At 48.8% G+C, this 22,310-nt stretch overlaps 1 protein-coding gene across 1 annotated transcript in view; it reads left to right on the top strand.

Moving 5' to 3' along the window:
* PIWIL1 (piwi like RNA-mediated gene silencing 1) overlaps positions 1-22,310 on the top strand; it is a 766,743-nt gene that overhangs the window by 15,945 nt on the left and 728,488 nt on the right. Inside the window, exon 2 of the mRNA XM_073597707.1 lies at positions 14,712-14,804. Within this exon, the coding sequence (XP_073453808.1) occupies positions 14,712-14,804 (93 nt within the window). The remainder of the gene's footprint in view (positions 1-14,711; positions 14,805-22,310) is intronic.

Here is a 22,310-nt window from a genome sequence, read left to right on the forward strand (position 1 = left end):
TAGAAGGGACAGCATCCACAGCGGAGATTGATTCATGCTTTTTTTTAAAGGCTGTCCGGTAAGCCTTTCTGGTGACGGGTTTTCTCAGCGGTGGAAGTCAGATATCCAGAGTGGTTTTTTCACATGTCTCATGGACGTTTATTCATATTTTGGTTTTGTTTAATTCATGGACATTATTTTAGTGATTAATGTGCACAGTTCTATTTGCACATAACAAAATATTTTTTCACTGTTAAAATATTTTTCATTGTATATCCTTCACTGTTTATTTAAATCCAGCGCTGCGCTCTTTATATACATTTTTAGTGGTGCCCCCTATCAGGGTTATAGCGTATAGCTGCAGGATACTTCTTCATGGGTTTATATTGTATATTTGTACACTTGAGCACAATATATTTTTTCATAGATTTTTATTCACAACAATTTACACCTAGCGCAAATTTTTCCTTTTAGAATAATTTTATGTGGTACGATGTGCTGGGGGCGGTGTGATGCAATTTGCTGGGGGCGATGTGATGCGATTTGCTGGGGGCGATGTGATGCAATTTGCTAGGGGTGTTGTGATGCAATTTGTTGGGGGCCATGTGATGTGATTTGCTGGGGGCGAAGTGATGCGATTTGCTGGGAGCGATGTGATGCGATGTGCTGGGGGCAATGTGATGCGATTTGCTGGGGGCGATGTGGCGATGTAATGCGATTTGCTGGGGGCGATGTGATGGAATTTGCTGGGGGTGTTGTGATGCGATTTGCTGGGGGCGATGTGATGTGATTTGCGGGGGGTGTTGTGATATGATTTGCTGGGGGCGATGTAATGCGATTTGCTGGGGGCGAAGTGATGCGATTTGCTGGGGGCTATGTGGTACGATGTGCTGGGGCGGTGTGATGCAATTTGCTGGAGGCGATGTGATGCGATTTGCTGGGGGCGATGTGATGCAATTTGCTGGGGGTGTTGTGATGCGATTTGCGGGGGATGATGTGATGCGATTTGCGGGGGTGTTATGATGCAATTTGCTTGGGGTGTTGTGATGCGATTTGCGTGGGGTGTTGTGATGCCATTTGCGGGGGAGTTGTGATGCGATTTGCGGGGGCGATCTGATGCAATTTGTGGGGGGTGTTGTGATGCGATTTACTGGGGGTGATGTGATACCATTTGATGGGGGCAATGTAAAACGATTTGCTGGGGGCGATGTGGTGCGATGTGCTGGGGGCGATGTGATGCGATTTGCTGGGGGCGAAGTGATGCAATTTGCTGGGAGCGATGTGATGCAATGTGCTGGGAGCGATGTGATGCGATGTGCTTGGGCAGATGTGATGTGTTTTGCTGGGGACGATGTGATGCGATTTGCTGGGGGCGATGTGATGCGATTTGCTGGGGGTGTTGTGATACGATTTGCTGGGAGTGTCGTGATGTGATTTGCTGGGGGCGATATGATGCGATTTGCAGGGGGTGTTGTGATGTGATTTGCTGGGGGTGTTGTGATGTGATTTGCGGGGGGTGTTGTGATGCAATTTGCTTGGGGTGTTGTGGTGGGATGTGCTGGGGGCGATGTGGTGCGATGTGCTGGGGGCGATGTGATGCAATTTGCTCTGGGGGTGTTGTGATGCGATTTACGGGGTGATGTGATGCGATTTGTGGGGGTGTTGTGATGCAATTTGCAGAGGGTGTTATGTGATTTGCTGGGGGTGTTGTGATAAGATCTGCTGGGGGCAATGTAATGCGATTTGCTGGGGGCGAAATTATGTGATTTGCTGGGGGCTATGTTTTGCGATGTGCTGGGAGCAATGTGATTTGCTGGGGGTGTTGTGATGCGATTTGCTGGGGGCGATGTGTTACGATTTGCTGGGGGGTGTTGTGATGTGATTTGCGGGGGGGAATGTGATGCAATTTGCGGGGGAGGTTATGATGCAATTTGCTTGGGGTGTTGTGATGCGATTTGCAGGGGGGTGTTGTGGTGCAATTTGCTGGGGGCGATGTGATGTGATTTGCTAGGGGTGTTGTGATGCGATTTGCGGGGGTGATGTGATGCGATTTGCGGGGGGTTGTGATGCGATTTGCTTGGGGTGTTGTGATGAAATTTGCGGGGGGTGTTGTGATGCGATTTGCTGGGGATGTTGTGAAACGATTTGCTGGGGGCGATGTGATGCGATTTGCGGGGGGTGTTGTGATATGTTTTGATGGGGAGATGTAAAACGTGGTGCGATGTGCTGGGGGTGATGTGATGCGATTTGCTGGGGGTGTTGTGATGCGATTTGCGGGGGGCAATATGATGCGATTTGCGGGGGAGGTTGTGATGCAATTTGCTTGGGGTGTTGTGATGCGATTTGCAGGGGGGTGTTGTGATGCAATTTGCTGGGGGCGATGTGATGCGATTTGCTAGGGGTGTTGTGATGCGATTTGCAGGTGGTGATGTGATGCAATTTTCAGGGGGGTTGTGATGCGATTTGCTTGGGGTGTTGTGATGAAATTTGCAGGGGGTGTTGTGATGCGATTTGCTGGGGATGTTGTGATATGATTTGCTGGGGGCGATGTGATACGATTTGCTGGGGGTGTTGTGATGTGATTTGATGGGGAGATGTAAAACGATTTGCTGGGGGCGATGTGATGCGATTTGCTCTGGGGGTGTTGTAATGCAATTTACGGGGGGCGATGTGATGCGATTTGTGGGGGGTGTTGGGATGTGATTTGCAGGGGGCGATGTGATGCGATTTGCGGGGGTGTTGTGATACAATTTGATGGGGGCAATGTTAAACGATTTGCTGGGGGCAATGTGGTGCGATGTGCTGGGGGCAATGTGGTGCGATGTGCTGGGGCGATGTGATGCGATTTGCTCTGCGGGTGTTGTGATGAGATTTGCTGGGGGTGATGTGATGCGATTTGCAGGGGATGTTGTGATGTGATTTGCAAGGGGCGATGTGATGCGATTTGCGGGGGGTGTTGTGATGCAATTTGCTTGGGATGTTGTGATGCGATTTGCGGGGGTGTTGCGATGTGATGTCATAGAAATGTATCTTTACTTGGTCTGCGCCATTTGCAGGTAGGCAATACAAGAAATAATGCAATTGTAATTTATTTCCTGGTTCCTGGAGGGAGGAGGGGAGGAGAGGTTTGCATAGCTAAGGGGCGGCAACTTCCTCTGACACTGTCATTGCTATGGAAACCTGAGCTGAAACCTATTGAGTATGCGCGAGATCTGCAAGGATGAGATCCAGGAAGAAATACAGTCTGGCTTCAGATGCCCAAACTTAAGATGGCCACGTCCTGCAAGTTTATAAAATAACAAACTCATACTTGCCAATAGTCACGAATTTGCTGGGACAATCCTGAAAATCCGACCTATGTCCCGATTTTTTATTGTCCCAGCATTTGTCCTGAAAATTGTTTTTTGTCCCGCCTACGGGCCGCTCTGTCATCCCACACACAGTGTGTCATGACGCTATGCTAATAGGCGGATCATCTCGCATACTTACCAACTGTCCCGGATTTCCCGGGACATTCCTGTGATTTAGACTCTCTTCCCGATTTTATTGTTTCCCGGGAAATGTCCTGAGAAATCCAGTTTTTGGCAATTTTTCGACGCTGCCGCTAGAGGTCCGCGGGCAGCGGAGACATTGTCTCTGTCGACCGCCATTTTTAAGAAGAGCAGTAACACAGCTGGGTGGCTAGACGGAGCTCCTGCGTCGCCGCCCACCCTCTGCCCTGCTCCGCCTCACCCCGCCTAACCCCCCCACCCCGCTTCGCTCCGTCCACCCCCCAGCCCCACTCCGCCCCGCTGCCGGTCTGTTATGGAAAGGGGCGGGATTCTATTTAACCACGCGGCCGGCGGAGGGAGACACTATTTTGTATACACCCTCTGTTCTGCAATGGCGGCGGAGACCTACTAGGACACCTCAGGTAAGGGGGGGCACCGCTGGGGACATCTAATGTAAGGGGGGCTCCTCTGGGGACACCTGATGTAAGGGGGGGCTCCGCTGGGGACATCTGATGTAAGGGGGGCTCCGCTGGGGACATCTGATTTAAGGGGGGCTCCACTGGGGACACCTGATCTAAGGGGGGGTCCGCTGGGGACCCCTGATGTAAGGGGGCACCGCTGGGGACATCTGATATAAGGGGGGCACTGCTGGAGACATCTAATGTAAGGGGGGCTCCGCTGGGGACACCTGATGTAAGGGGGGCTCCGCTGGGGACATCTGATGTAAGGGGGGGCTCCGCTGGGGACACCTGATGTAAGGGGGGGCTCCGCTGGGGACATCTGATGTAAGGGGGGCTCTGCTGGGGACACCAGATGTAAGGGGGGCTCTGCTGGGGACACCTAAAGGAAGGGGGGGCTCCGCTGGGGACATCTGATGCGAGGGGGGGCTCCGCTGGGGACACCTGATGTAACGGGGGGCTCCGCTGGGGACACCTGATCTAAGGGGGGCTCCTCTGGGGACATCTAATGTAAGGGGTTCTCCGCTGGGGACATCTGATGTAAGGGGAGCTCTGCTGGGGACACTTGATGTAAGGGGGGCTCTGTTGGGGACATCTGATGTAAGGGGGCTCCGCTGGGGACATTCGATGTAAGGGGGGCTCCACTGGGGACATTCGATGTAAGGGGGGCTCTGCTGGGGACATCTGATGTTAGAGGGGCTCCGCTGGGGGTACCTGATGCAAGTACGGACTCTGCTGGGACACCTGATGCAAGGACGGACTCTGCTGGGGGAACCTGATGCAAGGACATATGGCTAGTGGCAGGCTACATGGCAGGTAACACGCTCAGGGATCCCAATGATTCGGTATTATGGTAAGTTGAATGATTTCATTTTATATTACAATGTAGTAATAGAAATAATGCACTTCAATCATCCTGACACCATAACAACCATAGTGTGGGGATGATTGAAGTGCTAACACCAGGTGTTTAGAGTATCTTTATCTGCTGATTGTTAAACTTTCTAGAATACACATATTTCTATTGTTGTGTAGGATCTGGGGCTGCTGTCCCTCCATCCCTCTCCCCCCTTTCCCTCTCCATCCCTCATTCATCTCAGACTCTAAGCACACCCCCTTTGAGCCACGCCCATTTAAGACACGCCCACTACTTTGCATAAACCATGCCCATTTTCACCGCGACGCGATTCGCGTGCCGCATTTTTACTTTCCCCCTGTGCCACGCCTACAAACGCATGCCCCGCCCCCCCAATTATAAGACTCCGCCTACAGCTAAAAAAGTGTCCCTAAAAATTTTTTTACAATGTTGGCAACTATGTAAATATAATATCAACTGCAAAAGATCCTGCATGCTGCAATAACTTTTAATAACTCACAACATATTTTTATTACTATATCAAGGTATGATTTATTTCTTTTTTGCCATCTGTGTGCCATCTGATTTCCCTTCACTTTCTGTATTGTAGATATGACAGAAAGTAACAGCAAATCTCTCCAAAGACAGTTGTCACCAAAACAGATGTCCCTATTAGAAAGTGTCCCCTCTATTTCTATTCTGTTGGCAGCTCAAAATGTTACATTTTCCTTTACTATTAGTCCCAGTGACACTGGCCAGCAGGACAAATAGAGAGGTTGAATCTCTTTAGTAGGTACACAGACAACATTAAATAAAATCTGACAGTAGTTCTAATACTTCAAACAAACCACAAACTAAAAGTAAGTGAATCAGCGCTCACTAACAACAGATGGATAGTACTACTGTATAAACATGCTATTAAAGGGGTTGTATAGGTTTGGCTTTTTTTTTTTAAATAACAAACATGTCCTACTTACCTCCACTTTGCAGTTCGTTTTGCACAGATCCTTGTCTTCTGGGGAGCTGTCTCGGCTCCTCCCCGCAAGAGCTAACTCCCCTCTCAGAAGCGCTCTCCCAAGAAAGTATCATTCTCACTCGGCCTTGCCCCCCCAGCGTGCCGCGTCATTAATTTGATTGACAGCAGCGGGAGCCAATGGCTGCGCTGCTATCAATCATCCAATGAAGAGCCCACAGGAGCTGGGGGAAAGCAACGCAGGATCGCGCCCACGGAGATTCGGGGCTTAGGTAAGTAAAACTTACATCACAGGAGAACGATGGAGGAACAGGGGCCAAATGGATGATTCAACAGGTGGAGCAACCTGAAGAAGGAGACGGGGCCTCAGAAACATGTTGCGACCCGCCCCCTCCCCAGCTTGTGTTTTTCATCTCTTGACATCCCCGACAGGGGAGTGTGAGAGCCTGCAGACGTCGCCAGGACTTCGGCATCTTCCAAAGTGGGTCCCGGCTGGTGCGAGCGGCCACCATCTCTGGATGGTGTCCTGACTCTGAGCATTCTGACAGTAGCGTATTGGAAGCCAATGACGCCGCTGGCCTCCGTTTTTCCCTCTCAGCAGGTCCGTGCCTGTGTCGGCTGCCATCCTCCAGCCCATTCTGTCTACTGTCTCCTTGAACAACAACAAACCGCACCACCTCTGCATACTGCATGCAAAATTATTTTATTTAAGTGGATATGAAATAAACTGTTGTTTTTACTCATATTGACCGGGCACTCTCTCTCCTTTCCACTCTACCTACAATTAAAAAAAAACATTTTGCCTTTAGATATAATTTAATAAAGCAGGGCAAACCCTGAAATTACCAGTCTGATCCTAGGTGTTTGGCTGCTTTCACACTTGGCCGCTGTGAAGCCGCAGGAAGAATTGCGTTTTTCTACCTGCATTTTCAGAATCATGGCAAAATGCAAAATGTGCTTGCGGTGATATTATTCTTTAATGGCACCTCAAACGCGGTGTGATTTTGGCGCGTTCTTAATGCAACAAAGTATGAGAAAATCATGGCAAAACACGCATCATGAAATGTGTCTGGCTCAGTGCCAAAATTTGTAAAAAGTGTATTTAAACCTTAATAATAAAGGCTGACACATACTGGCGGAATTTTGGCCAGTATCGGCCAGTTCAACAGAAACCGACTGACATTCAGCCAGTGTGTACAGCAGCCTGTCCGATAAAAGCCAGCCAAACAAATGGGCACAAGCATGCCGACCCGCATCCAATTAGCACTAGCAAGCACCGACCTGTAGGGATGAGCTTCGTGTTCGAGTCGAACCCATGTTCGTCTCAAACATCATATATTCGCCCGTTCGCCGAATTACGAACGATATGGGCCGTTCGAGGCAAATTCGAGTGGCGCGTCACGGCAAATAATTAACTGGGCATCTCAGTGCATTGCTGGCTAATGATTGGCCAAGCATGCACTATGACCCGCATGCTTGGCCAATCACAGCACCGTCTGTACAGAGAGCCGTAATTAGCCAAAGCCAAGGTGGCTTTGGCCAATTATGGCTCAGGGGGTTTAGTACATGCCCCACACTATATAAGGCCGCCTGCATGGCAGCCCTGTGTAGTGTGTTCCAGCGTTGAGAGAGAGATAGACAGAGTGACAGTGTCATTTGATTTAAGTTAGAGTAGGCAAGCGAGTCAGTTAGTTGCACTTACAGTGTATTGTGTATATATATATATATATATATATATATATATATATATATATATATACATCCTAGGTGTTTTATATATATATATATATATATATGTATATATATATATAGACTGTATTCAGTTTAGCTAGATCTGTTCCTGTTATTCTCTTCCTACTACTGGGCAGGCAAGTTTTTTTACACTAGGCAGGTAAATGTTTTTACAGTATTTACAGCTACCTGAAGAAAATTACTGGTGTTCTTCTGATCCTATTAGTCCTATTAGCTACAGTATTTACAGTTAAGGTAGTGCATCCTCTGCACAGTGTGCACCTAAAGCTACCTGAAGAAAATTAGTGGTGTTCTTCTGATCCTATTAGTACAGTACCGCAGGCAGCTGCAGTATTTACAAGTTACTGTAGTGCGTCCTCTGCACAGTGTGCACCTAGAGCTACCTGAAGAAAATTAGTGGTGTTCTTCTGATCCTATTAGTACAGTACTGCAGGCAGCTGCAGTATTTACAAGTTAGTGTAGTGTGTCCTCTGCACAGTGTGCACCTAAAGCTACCTGAAGAAAATTAGTGGTGTTCTTCTGATCCTATTAGTACAGTACCGCAGGCAGCTGCAGTATTTACAAGTTAGTGTAGTGCGTCCTCTGCACAGTGTGCATCTAAAGCTACCTGAAGAAAATTGGTGGTGTTCTTATGATCCTATTAGTATCGCAGGCAGCTGCAGTATTTACAAGTTAGTGTAGTGCATCTTCTGCACACTGTGCACCTAAAGCTACCTGAAGAAAATTAGTGGTGTTCTTCTGATCCTATTAATACCACAGGCGGGCAGCTACAGTATTTACAGTTAATGTAGTGCATCCTCTGCACAGTGTGCACCTAAAGCTACCTGGAGACAATTGCTGTTGTTCTGCTCCTATTAATACCACAGGCAGGCGGGCAGCTACAGTATTTACAGTTAGTGTACTGTGTCCTCTGCACAGTGTGCACCTATAGCTACCTGAATTAAATTGGTGGTGTTCTTCTGATCCTATATTAATACCACAGGCAGGCAGCTACAGTATTTATAGTTAGTGTAGTGCGTCCTCTGCACAGTGTGCACCTAAGGCTACCTGGAGACAATTGCTGTTGTTCTGCTCCTATAAATACCACAGGCAGGCAGCTACAGTATTTACAGTTAGTGTACTGTGTCCTCTGCACAGTGTGCACCTAAAGCTACCTGAAGAAAATTAGTGGTGTTCTTCTGATCCTATTAATACCACAGGCAGGCAGCTACAGTATTTACAGTTAGTGTAGTGCGTCCTCTGCACAGTGTGCACCTAAAGCTACCTGGAGACAATTGCTGTTGTTCTGCTCCTATTAATACCACAGACAGGCAGCTACAGTATTTACAGTTAGTGTACTGTGTCCACTGCACAGTGTGCACCTAAAGCTACCTGAAGAAAATTGGTGGTGTTTTTCTGATCCTTTTATTATCGCAGGCAGCTGTAGTATTTACAAGTTATTGCAGTGCGTCCTCTGCACAGTGTGCACCTAAAGCTACCTGAAGAAAATGAGTGGTGTTCTTCTGATCTTATTAGTACAGTACCGCAGGCAGCTGCAGTATTTACAAGTTAGTGTAGTGCATCCTCTGCACAGTGTGCACCTAAAGCTACCTGAAGAAAATTGGTGGTGTTCTTCTGATCCTCTTAGTACAGTACCGCAGACAGCTGCAGTATTTACAAGTTAGTGTAGTGCATCCTCTGCACATTGTGCACCTAAACCTACCTGAAGAAAATTAGTGGTGTTCTTCTGATCCTATTAATACCATAGGCAGGCAGCTACAGTATTTACAGTTAGTGTAGTGCGTCCTCTGCACAGTGTGCACCTAAAGCTACCTGGAGACAATTGCTGTTGTTCTGCTCCTATTAATACCACAGGCAGGCAGCTACAGTATTTACAGTTAGTGTACTGTGTCCTCTGCACATTGTGCACCTAAAGCTACCTGAATAAAATGGGTGGTGTTCTTCTGATCCTATATTAATACCACAGGCAGGCAGCTACAGTATTTATAGTTAGTGTAGTGCGTCCTCTGCACAGTGTGCACCTAAAGCTACCTGGAGACTATTTCTGTTGTTCTGCTCCTATAAATACCACAGGCAGGCAGCTACAGTATTTACAGTTAGTGTACTGTGTCCTCTGCACAGTGTGCACCTAAAGCTACCTGAAGAAAATTAGTGGTGTTCTTCTGATCCTATTAATACCATAGGCAGGCAGCTACAGTATTTACAGTTAGTGTAGTGCGTCCTCTGCACAGTGTGCACCTAAAGCTACCTGGAGACAATTGCTGTTGTTCTGCTCCTATTAATACCACAGGCAGGCAGCTACAGTATTTACAGTTAGTGTACTGTGTCCTCTGCACATTGTGCACCTAAAGCTACCTGAAGAAAATTAGTGGTGTTCTTCTGATCCTATTAATACCACAGGCAGGCAGCTACAGTATTTACAGTTAGTGTAGTGCGTCTTCTGCACAGTGTGCACCTAAAGCTACCTGGAGACAATTGCTGTTGTTCTGCTCCTATTAATACTACAGGCAGGCAGCTACAGTATTTACAGTTAGTGTACTGTGTCCTCTGCACAGTGTGCACCTAAAGCTACCTGAAGAAAATTAGTGGTGTTCTTCTGATCCTAATAATACCACAGGCAGGCAGGCAGCTACAGTATTTATAGTTAGTGTAGTGCGTCCTCTGCACAGTGTGCACCTAAAGCTACCTGGAGACTATTTCTGTTGTTCTGCTCCTATAAATACCACAGGCAGGCAGCTACAGTATTTACAGTTAGTGTACTGTGTCCTCTGCACAGTGTGCACCTAAAGCTACCTGAAGAAAATTAGTGGTGTTCTTCTGATCCTATTAATACCATAGGCAGGCAGCTACAGTATTTACAGTTAGTGTAGTGCGTCCTCTGCACAGTGTGCACCTAAAGCTACCTGGAGACAATTGCTGTTGTTCTGCTCCTATTAATACCACAGGCAGGCAGCTACAGTATTTACAGTTAGTGTACCGTGTCCTCTGCACATTGTGCACCTAAAGCTACCTGAAGAAAACTAGTGGTGTTCTTCTGATCCTATTAATACCACAGGCAGGCAGCTACAGTATTTACAGTTAGTGTAGTGCGTCTTCTGCACAGTGTGCACCTAAAGCTACCTGGAGACAATTGCTGTTGTTCTGCTCCTATTAATACTACAGGCAGGCAGCTACAGTATTTACAGTTAGTGTACTGTGTCCTCTGCACAGTGTGCACCTAAAGCTACCTGAAGAAAATTAGTGGTGTTCTTCTGATCCTAATAATACCACAGGCAGGCAGGCAGCTACAGTATTTATAGTTAGTGTAGTGCGTCCTCTGCACAGTGTGCACCTAAAGCTACCTGGAGACAATTGCTGTTGTTCTGCTCCTATTAATACCACAGGCAGGCAGCTATAGTATTTACAGTTAGTGTACTGTGTCCTCTGCACAGTGTGCACCTAAAGCTACCTGAAGAAAATTAGTGGTGTTCTTCTGATCCTATTAATACCACAGGCAGGCAGCTACAGTATTTACAGTTAGTGTAGTGCGTCCTCTGCACAGTGTGCACCTAAAGCTACCTGGAGACAATTGCTGTTGTTCTGCTCCTATTAATACTACAGGCAGGCAGCTACAGTATTTACAGTTAGTGTAATGTGTCCTCTGCACAGTGTGCACCTAAAGCTACCTGAAGAAAATTAGTGGTGTTCTTCTGATCCTATTAATATCACAGGCAGGCAGCTACAGTATTTACAGTTAGTGTAGTGCGTCCTCTGCACAGTGTGCACCTAAAGCTACCTGGAGACAATTGCTGTTGTTCTGCTCCTATTAATACCACAGGCAGGCAGCTATAGTATTTACAGTTAGTGTACTGTGTCCTCTGCACAGTGTGCACCTAAAGCTACCTGAATTAAATTGGTGGTGTTCTTCTGATCCTATTAGTATCGCAGGCAGCTGTAGTATTTACAAGTTAGTGTAGTGCATCCTCTGCATAGTGTGCACCTAAAGCTACCTGAAGAAAATTAGTGGTGTTCTTCTGATCCTATTAGTACAGTACCGCAGGCAGCTGCAGTATTTACAAATTAGTGTAGTGCATCCTCTGCACAGTGTACACCTAAAGCTACCTGAAGAAAATTGGTGGTGTTCTTCTGATCCTATTAGTACAGTACCGCAGACAGCTGCAGTATTTACAAGTTAGTGTAGTGCGTCCTCTGCACAGTGTGCACCTAAACCTACCTGAAGAAAATTAGTGGTGTTCTTCTGATCCTATTAATACCACAGGCAGGCAGCTACAGTATTTACAGTTAGTGTAGTGCGTCCTCTGCACAGTGTGCACCTAAAGCTACCTGGAGACAATTGCTGTTGTTCTGCTCCTATTAATACCACAGGCAGGCAGCTACAGTATTTATAGTTAGTGTACTGTGTCCTCTGCACAGTGTGCACCTAAAGCTACCTGTCAGGGAAGACCAGCCAGTACTCAAGATGGCCAAAGGAGAAGTCGACCTGTGACCTCAGCCTGTCAGGGAAGACCAGCCAGTACTCAAGATGGCCGAAGGAGAGGTCGACCTGTGACCTCAGCCTGTCAGGGAAGACCAGCCAGTACTCAAGATGGCCAACGGAGAAGTCGACCTGTGACCTCAGCCTCTGCCAGAACACCTTCGGTGCACCTGTGTGCACATTACCAAGAGGCTATTTAAACTTGGTCTGTGCTTGCATCCAGTGCTGTCCGTTCTACAGCGTTCCCGTGTGTTCCGGCCTGCTTTACCCCTGATACCTGCACCTGTTTATCGACCCGGCTTGCCTCTGACTCTGCTACCTGCTGCCTGCATCTGACCCGGCTTGTTCTGACTCCGCATCTGCCTGCTCCTTCTACTACCACGCTGCCAGCCCATTGCCGACCCTGCCTGCATCCAGACTATGCACCTGCCTCCGCTTCTGCTCCTGACGTTCCCGCCAGTGTTGGACCCGGCTTGCCCGACCTGCATCTTCCGCTCATTGGAGAACCCTGCTCCAGCACCGTGCCACCTGCCGCTGTTCTACATTACAGTGAAGACGTACTGTTTGGCACTTGTTCGACTTTGCACTTCTGCTCCTCCTGTCTACTCTATCAGGGGTCCAGAATCAGAGGAGCAAGAGAGGCCATTTCCTGCATATCAGGCTCTACCGTCAGGTACGTGACAGTAACGGACAGCCATGTCTGAGCCTGCGCAGGGACCCTCTCCTATGGATGAACTTTGCCAGCACCTGGCCAGCTTGGCACAAGCCGTCAAAGACCTACAGACCCTGACGGGCGCTGCAACTCCGCAGGGTCCACCTTTAGCATCAGCCTCCTCTCAGGGATTTTCTCCTGCTCCTGCCGTGGTCATGCTCCCACCTGAGCCCAGGGTACCTACCCCAGACCGGTTCCTGGGTGAACGCAGCAAGTTTAGAGCGTTTCGGAACGCATGTGAACTGTATTTTGCCCTTCAACCCCGCACATTCTCCTTAGAAGCTACCAAGGTCGGCTTTGTAATCTCCCTGCTACAAGGGGAGCCACAGTCCTGGGCCCACCGCCTTCTGGAACAGAAGGCCGAATGCTTATCCAACTTGACCTCTTTCTTCAGTGCCATGGCCCAACTGTACGAAGATCCTCAGCTGACAGCTTCAGCTGAAGCGGCCCTTCATGCACTTCAACAGGGTCGTAGGGCGGTGGAAGACTACGTCTCTGAATTTTCGACGATGGGCATTTGACACGAACTGGAACGACGCCACCCTACGATACCAATTTCGTATGGGCCTCTCCGAACCACTCAAAGATGAGTTAGCACGGGTAGGGGTACCCCCTACCTTAGAAACTCTGATTGATCTATCCATCCAGATTGATCGCCGGCTGAGAGAACGAAGACTAGAGAGAGCGTCCACTCCATCCCGTTTAGTGTGGATGTTACCTCGGGTACCCAGCTCGTCCTAACCCGCTCCACCTGCTCCAGCCACTCCGGCTCCTGACGCCCCGGAACCTATGCAACTCGGCCTGCTCTCTTACTGTTGAAGAACGACAACGCCACCGCCAACAGAACTTTTGCCTATACTGCGGGGGATCCGGACATTACGTGAGGTCCTGCCCAGTGAAACCTCGTAAGTCTCTCTTCACTACTTCTGCCTCGCTAACCCCAAGCTCGCTTAACAACTCTGCTCACTTTACTATTCCCATTTCTCTACAGCTGCCAGGAAGGACTCTTCAGACTACCGCCATAATTGATTCCGGAGCCTGCAGCTGCTTTGTGGACTTGTCCTTTGCTGCCGAACATCATATCCCCCTGCAGCCTAAAGCACAGAAACTCTTGGTTCACTTGGCCGATGGTTCCACCATTAAGTCCTGAGCAGTCACTCACGAAACCATTCCTCTGCTGACCATCATGTGCCAGGACCACCGAGAACTGCTACGACTAGACGCCATCGCTTCTCCTCTGTTCCCAGTTATCCTCGGTGTACCTTGGTTGAAGGCCCACGATCCCCATATCGACTGGTCTAAAGGAAGCATTAACTTCGTCTCCTCTTACTGCACCCAGCACTGCCTACAGACCCCCTGTGATGTTCCCGCTCTGCTGTGTCTAGATACGGACTCTGAAACCAGTCAGCTTGTGCCTACAGCCTACCACAGCTTCCTAGACGTGTTTAGTAAGAAGGGGGCAGAGATCCTCCCACCTCATCGGCCCTATGACTGCCCTATAGAGTTACTCCCCGGAGCCGAAGTTCCTTTTGGGAGGATTTTCTCTCTGTCTGAAAGCGAGCTGGTGGCACTGAAGGACTATATCAATGACAATCTCAGGAAAGGCTTCATCCTCCCTTCCACGTCTCCAGCTGGGGCAGGGATTTTCTTCATCCAGAAGAAGGATCAGTCGTTAAGGCCCTGTGTGGACTATCGTGAACTTAACAAGGTGACGGTGAAGAACCGTTACCCACTTCCATTAGTTCCCGAACTTTTTCAAAGACTTGGTTCCGCTACCATATTTACAAAATTGGATCTTCGGGGCGCCTATAATTTGGTGCGCATTCGGGAGGGAGACGAGTGGAAGACTGCTTTCCGCACACGATTTGGGCATTACGAGTATCTCGTGATGCCCTTCGGGCTCTGCAACTCTCCAGCTACCTTCCAGCATTTCATTAATGATGTTCTCAGAGACTTCCTGGACTTATTTGTCATTGTATACCTTGATGATATGCTAATTTTTTTCTTCCTCCCTAGAACACCACCGCAGACACAAGAGAAGTGTATTAACCCGCCTTCGACAACACGGATTATATGCCAAACCCGAGAAGTGCGAGTTTAAACACCAGAGTATCCAATTTCTGGGGCTGATCATTTCCACCGAAGGTATCCGGATGGATCCCCAGAAGGTAACAGCTATCCTGGACTGGCCTACTCCATGTGACAAGAAAGGTATTCAACGTTTCATAGGCTTTGCAAACTTTTATCGAAAATTTATTCAGGGGTTCTCAGCAATCATTGCCCCCATTACACAGCTTACCAAACAGGGGTCCCGATTCCGCTGGTCTCCAGAGGCTCAGTCGACCTTTGAAACGCTGAAGAGGTTTTTCACATCCGCACCCGTCTTGAAGCACCCAGACTCGGCCTTACCGTATGTCTTAGAAGTGGACGCCTTGGAAACTGCGGTGGGAGCTATCTTGTCCCAAAGACAGGGCCCCAAGGCCCTGTTGTACCCAGTCGCGTTCTGCTCGCGTAAATTGTCTAGCGCGGAGAAGAATTACGACGTTGGGGATCGCGAACTTTTAGCAATTAAATTTAGCAAGAATGGAGATACCTTCTCGAGGGAGCAGCACATCCAATCTTAATCTACACAGATCACAAGAATCTCGAATATCTAAAAACAGCAAAGAGATTGAGACCTCGCCAGGCCAGGTGGGCACTTTTGTTTTCGAGATTTACCTTCCATCTGACATACAGACCTGGATCCAAGAACATAAAGCCAGATGCGCTATCACGCATGTTTAGCAAATCCCAAGACATCTCTCCCCCGGATACGATCCTGTCCTTGGGAAATTTCCTTCTCCTACAAGGGGACTTAATGACGCAGATTAAACAAGCCTCTGTGAGGAGTTCTACACCATCTGGGAAGGGCTACTCTGGTATGAGGATAAGGTCTTCGTGCCGGAGGATCTACGAACTGCCACGTTGAGCATGTGCCACGACCACACGCTGGCAGGACACTTTGGGGTCAGCAAGACTGCTGAATTGGTGCAGCGAGTGGCAAGAGACTGTAGGAGATATGTGGAATCGTGCACCACCTGCATCTGTAATAAGAACAGCAAATCCAGGGCCTGCGGTCTGTTGAAGCCATTACCTGTCCCGAACAGACCATGGAGAATTATTTCAATTGACTTCATTGTGGAACTGCCCCCATCCGAGGGATACAGTACTATCTTTGTAATTGTTGATCGATGTCCAAGATGGCCCACTTCATTCCTATGAAGGGCACCCCTTCTGCACAAGAGACGGCACGGATCTTCATCAGAGAGGTTATAAGACTCCATGGGGTTCCGGCTAACATTGTTTCAGACAGAGGGGTCCAGTTCACCTCCAGATTCTGGAGATCCTTGTGTGAATCCTTGGGTATTGAACTTTCATTCTCTTCAGGCTATCATCCGCAGACTAATGGTCAGACAGAAAGGACCAACCAGACACTGGAACAATATCTGCGCTGCTTCTCCTCCTATTCACAAGACGATTGGGTGTCCTTACTTCCCTTAGCCGAGTTTGCCTACAATAATTCTTCTCATTCAGCCACGAAACAATCTCCCTTCTTTGCAAACTACGGTTTTCACCCGTCCTTTCTGTTTAATAAAATTCCGGAATGCGCAGGACCCGCTGTACTTGAAACGTTGGATTTCTTTAGATCCAACAACAAACTGCTACAAGAGACGATGGCCAAGACTCAAGCTTATAACAAACAGATCTTCGATAAGAAGAGAAGAGGGGACCTGATCCTGAACCCGGGGGACCAAGTCTGGTTAGCCACAACAAATCTGAAACTAAGCTGTCCATCAAGGAAATTAGGCCCCAGATTCATGGGACCATTTCCTGTAAAGAGACGAATTAACGATGTTGCCTATGAGCTGGAGTTACCGGAGACCTTCAGGATCCACCCTGTGTTTCATATAACCTTACTGAAGCCCGCCATCCCCAACTCTTTTCCGGATCGGAATACAGAGCCACCCGAACCTGTGGTGGTAGATGGCGAAGAGGAATTTGAAATAGAGGCGATTTTAGATTGCAGGAGAAGGAGACGTCAAGTTCAATACCTTATTAAGTGGAGGGGTTACGGTCCTGAAGACAACTCGTGGGAACCTGAAACCAACATTCATGTCCAAGAACTGATCCGAATCTTTAAGAGGACCTATCCTGACAAAGTAGCCAGATTGGGCATCTGGAGGCTGCCCGTTAGGGAGGGGGGAAATGTCAGGGAAGACCAGCCAGTACTCAAAATGCCCGAAGGAGAAGTCGACCTGTGACCTCAGCCTTTCAGGGAAGACCAGCCAGTACTCAAGATGGCCGAAGGAGAGGTTGACCTCTGACCTCAGCCTGTCAGGGAAGACCAGCCAGTACTCAAGATGGCCGATGGAGAAGTCGACCTGTGACCTCAGCCTCTGCCAGAACATCTTCGGTGCAATTGTGTGCACATTACCAAGAGGCTATTTAAACTTGGTCTGTGCTTGCATCCAGTGCTGTCCGTTCTACAGCGTTCCCGTGTGTTCCTGCCTGCTTTACCCGTGATACTTGCACCTGTTTACCGACCCGGCTTGCCTCTGACTCTGCTACCTGCTGCCTGCATCTGACCCGGCTTGTTCTGACTCCGCATCTGCCTGCTCCTTCTACTACCACGCTGCCAGCCCGTTGCCGACCCTGCCTGCATCCAGACTACGCATCTGCCTCCGCTTCTGCTCCTGACATTCCCGCCAGTGTTGGACCCGGCTTGCCCGACCTGCATCTTCCGCTCATTGGAGAACCCTGCTCCAGCACCGTGCCACCTGCCACTGTTCTACATTACAGTGAAGACGAACTGTTTGGCACTTGTGCGACTCTGCACTTCTGCTCCTCCTATCTACTCTATCAGGGGGCCAGAATCAGAGGAGCAAGAGAGGCCGTTCCCTGCATATCAGGCTCTACCGTCAGGTATGTGACACTACCTGAATAGAATGGGTGGTGTTCTTCTGATCCTATATTAATACCACAGGCAGGCAGCTACAGTATTTATAGTTAGTGTAGTGCGTCCTCTGCACAGTGTGCACCTAAAGCTACCTGGAGACAATTGCTGTTGTTTTGCTCCTATTAATACCACAGGCAGGCAGCTACAGTATTTACAGTTAGTGTACTGTGTCCTCTGCACAGTGTGCACCTAAAGCTACCTGGAGACAATTGCTGTTGTTTTGCTCCTATTAATACCACAGGCAGGCAGCTACAGTATTTACAGTTAGTGTACTGTGTCCTCTGCCCAGTGTGCACCTAAAGCTACCTGAAGAAAATTAGTGCTGTTCTTCTGATCCTATTAATACCACAGGCAGGCAGCTATAGTATTTACAGTTAGTGTAGTGCGTCCTCTGCACAGTGTGCACCTAAAGCTACCTGGAGACAATTGCTGTTGTTCTGCTCCTATTATTACTACAGGCAGGCAGCTACAGTATTTACAGTCAGTGTACTGTGTCCTCTGCACAGTGTGCACCTAAAGCTACCTGAAGAAAATTAGTGGTGTTCTTCTGATCCTATTAATACCACAGGCAGGCAGCTACAGTATTTACAGTTAGTGTAGTGCGTCCTCTGCACAGTGTGCACCTAAAGCTACCTGGAGACAATTGCTGTTGTTCTGCTCCTATTAATACCACAGGCAGGCAGCTATAGTATTTGATATAGAATAATTCTGCGCTACCCTAAAACGAAAGACAAGGAAGCAGCCAACACGACCAACAAAGTGTAAAATGGAAAAACAACAAAAAAGTGTGGCGCTGAACAATGTCATATAAAACTGTAAACAAGTCAATAGACAGTAAGGAGGATCAATTGTATCTGCTTTTAAGCATATAGTCCTCATATGAACTTCAAAGATACATAGTCTATATGGCAATATGTTAAGACAAAATATTGAAGACTTATATAGACATCTTGACTGAAAATCCGCTCACTACCACCAAGAGTTGAGGAGGCTTACCAGATGAGGTGGACCCAATGGGGCATACGTCGGATTGGGTCGGACAAGGCTTAGGTGGTGAGTGGCTGTATATACTCCAAGAAAGATGCGGTCTCACGAGTTTGTTGTATTCATCCAGATAATACCAGGAACTTGAGAGGTGTGCGCAATCTCCCGGATGTGGGAGGTCATGTAGATCTTAAGGAAGTGGTGGGGTGTTCCATAAGCAAACCCCTCAAAACTGGTTTCACAGTGACATCATCTGCGCAATTGCTTGTTGCAATGAGAGAGTCTGTTAGAGAATGTCTCTGTCTTCGCTTTCATTTAAACCATTATCTGAAAAGATACAGGGCTTTCTGGGTGGCATATGTATTGTTTCTCAACCAGAAATCCTGTGACCCCCTTGCTCAGGGAGGTCATACAGTGCTTGACTGGATAGTATTTACAGTTAGTGTACTGTGTCCTCTGCACAGCGTGCACCTAAAGCTACCTGAAGAAAATTAGTGGTGTTCTTCTGATCCTATTAATGCCACAGGCAGGCAGCTACAGTATTTACAGTTAGTGTAGTGCGTCCTCTGCACAGTGTGCACCTAAAGCTACCTGGAGACAATTGCTGTTGTTCTGCTCCTATTAATACCACAGGCAGGCAGCTACAGTATTTACAGTTAGTGTACTGTGTCCTCTGCACAATGTGCACCTAAAGCTACCTGAATAAAATTGGTGGTGTTCTTCTGATCCTATATTAATTCCACAGGCAGGCAGCTACAGTATTTACAGTTAGTGTACTGCGTCCTCTGCACAGTGTGCACCTAAAGCTACCTGAAGAAAATTGCTGTTGTTCTGCTCCTATTAATACCACAGGCAGGCAGCTACAGTATTTACAGTTAGTGTACTGTGTCCTCTGCACAGTGTGCACCTAAAGCTACCTGAAGACAATTGCTGGTGTTCTCATACTAATAATACTACAGGCAGGTAGTTGATTCTGCTAGCTGCAGTATCAGTATATATATATATATATATATATACATCCCATCTTTGTTTAGCTACATCTCACTGCAGGTCATTAGTATGTCTTGAAGGCCAATAAGGAGAGGCAGACAGTCACAAGTCAATAAAAGAGGGCAAGCAGGCTCTGTGTCTACAGGCAACAGTGCTGGTCGTGGAGACGGTGCACCCTCATCAGCACGTGGCCACGGGACACGCTTATCCTTTTTTTCGGCAGCTGGCCGTGTTGAGCCGCAACATGCGGAAGACTTGGTAGAGTGGATGACCAAGCCGTCCTCATCCTCCTCATCCTCCCTCGCCCAGGCTTAGGGTACTTTGTCTGGCAAAGCAGCTGCCAACGGGGCCTCTTCCCTCGGCTCAATGGCATCAGTTACTCCTTCCCTAGCCCCACCATGTCCTCCTGAGGAGTCCCCCGAACTGTTTGACCACAGTGTTGGGTACATGCTCCAGGAGGATGCCCAGCGTTTTGAATGCTCCGATGATGGTACCCAGCTAGAGGAAGGCAGTAACGTGAGCCCAGAGAGAAGGGGTGCCCAAGAAGGACAGCAATCTGGCAGTCATGTTCCCCCCAGGTGCAGCATACTGCCAGCTTTGCTCCAGTGATGAGGAGGGTGGGGATGATGAGGTCACTGATTCCACGTGGGTGCCTGATAGGAGAGAGGAGGAGGAGGAAGCACATCACCAACGAGGCAGGATGCCTTCCAGGGGCCAGCTTGCATCAGATCCCACCGCTGCTATTTGCAACATATGTCTCAAGGGTATCTCTCGTGGCCAAAACATCTCCCGCTTGGGCACCACATGCTTGACCAGACATATCTTGACCTGCCATGCAGTTCATTGGCAAGCGTACCTAAGAAGACCCACACCAAAGAACAAAGAGTACCTCTCCTTGCTCCTCATCAGCTGTGATCTACAACCCCACTATACCTTCAGTCCTCTCTGCACTGAGAGGAATGAAGGTGTAGAATTAGGTGTGTCACAGCCAAGTACCTGGGGCAATCTGCTATTGGTACACCGACGTCAGATTGTACCAGGCAAATTTCCCTGCCCCAGGTGCTGCACCGCCGAAAGAAGTTCGCTCCCAGACATCCACATGCCCAGTGGTTGAATGCTAGCTTGGCTAAATTGCTAGCACTTCAACTGCTGCCTTTTCAGTTGGTAGACTTCTGTGAGTTTGTGGAATGTGCAATTCCTCAGTGGCAGGTTCCCAAACGCCACTTTTTCTCATGGAAGGCGATTCCGGCTCTCTACCGGCATGTGGAAGGCAATGTCTTGGCCTTGCTGAACAGGGCGGTCAGCGGTAAGGTGCATATTACTGCTGACTCATGGTCCAGCAGGCATGGACAGGGACGTTATCTATCTTTCACCGCGCACTGGGTGACTCTTCTGGCAGCTGGGAAGGATGCAGGACAGGACGCAGTAATGTTGGAGGTTGTTCCGCCACCACGCCTCCAAAATACTACTAGTGGTGATTCTGCCACACCTCTCTCCTCCACCCCCTCCATGGCCTCTTCCTGTGCTGATTTGTCCTCGGAACCACCGGTGCTCTGTAGGTGTTCAAGGGGCTACGCAAGCACGCAGGCCAAAAGATGCCATGAGGTGCTTGAGCTGGTGTGCTTGGAGGACAGGAGCCACACTGGGGCAGAGATTCTGTCAGCTCTGCAGGGGCAGGTTCACAGGTGGTTGACGCCACGCCAGCTTAAGGCAGGTATGGTGGTTGGCGACAATGGCACCAACCTCCTCTCCGCCCTCCGACAGGGACAACTGACCCTGACCTATCTACCCTGTTTGGCTCACGTCCTTAAATTGGTGGTGCAGTGGTTCTTGGGCAGGTACCCGGGCTTACAGGATGTCCTGAGGCAGGCCAGGAAAGTCTGTGTGCATTTCCGCAGGTCATATAATGCCAGTGCTCGGCTGGCTGACCTCCAAAAGGAAGTTAACCTGCCCAAGAACTGCCTAATCTTGACATGCCCACCAGGTGGAACTCAATGTTGGCCATGCTGCAGCGGCTGCACACGCAGCAGAGGGCCATCAATGAGTACCTGTGCGACTATGGCACCAGTACAGGGTCAGGTGAGCTTGTTTTTTTCCCCACGCCAGTGGGCCATGATCAGGGATGCATGCACTGTTCTGTCACCATTTGAGGAGGCCACGAGGATGGTGAGCAGTGACAGTGCATGCATCAGTGACACTGTCCCCCTTGTACACCTGTTGGAGCACACGCTGCGTGGAATAATGGAAAGGGCACTTGAGGCAGAACAGAGGCAGGAAGAGGAGGACTTCCTTAGCTCTCAAGGCCCCCTTTATCCAGACAGTGTTGCTGTGTGCCCGCCGATCACACAGGAAGAGGACTAGGAAGAGGAGGATTGTGTCAGCATGGAAGTGGAGCCTGGCACTCAGCATCAGCAGCAGTCTTTAAGGGATCATTTACAGTCCCAAGAAACCCATGGACTTGTACGTGGCTGGGAGGAGGTGGCTGCTGATCATGTCGTCCTTAGTGACCCAGAGGACCGAATGCCTCAGCAAACTTATGCTGCATGGCCTCCCTGATCCTGCAAAGCCTGCGAAAGGATCCTCGTATTCGTGGTATCAAGGAAAGGGATCAATACTGGCTGGCAACCCCCCCTGATCCACGTTAC

Source organism: Aquarana catesbeiana, linkage group LG01 (genome assembly GCF_042186555.1).
Source record: "Aquarana catesbeiana isolate 2022-GZ linkage group LG01, ASM4218655v1, whole genome shotgun sequence".
Classification (NCBI taxonomy): domain Eukaryota; kingdom Metazoa; phylum Chordata; class Amphibia; order Anura; family Ranidae; genus Aquarana; species Aquarana catesbeiana.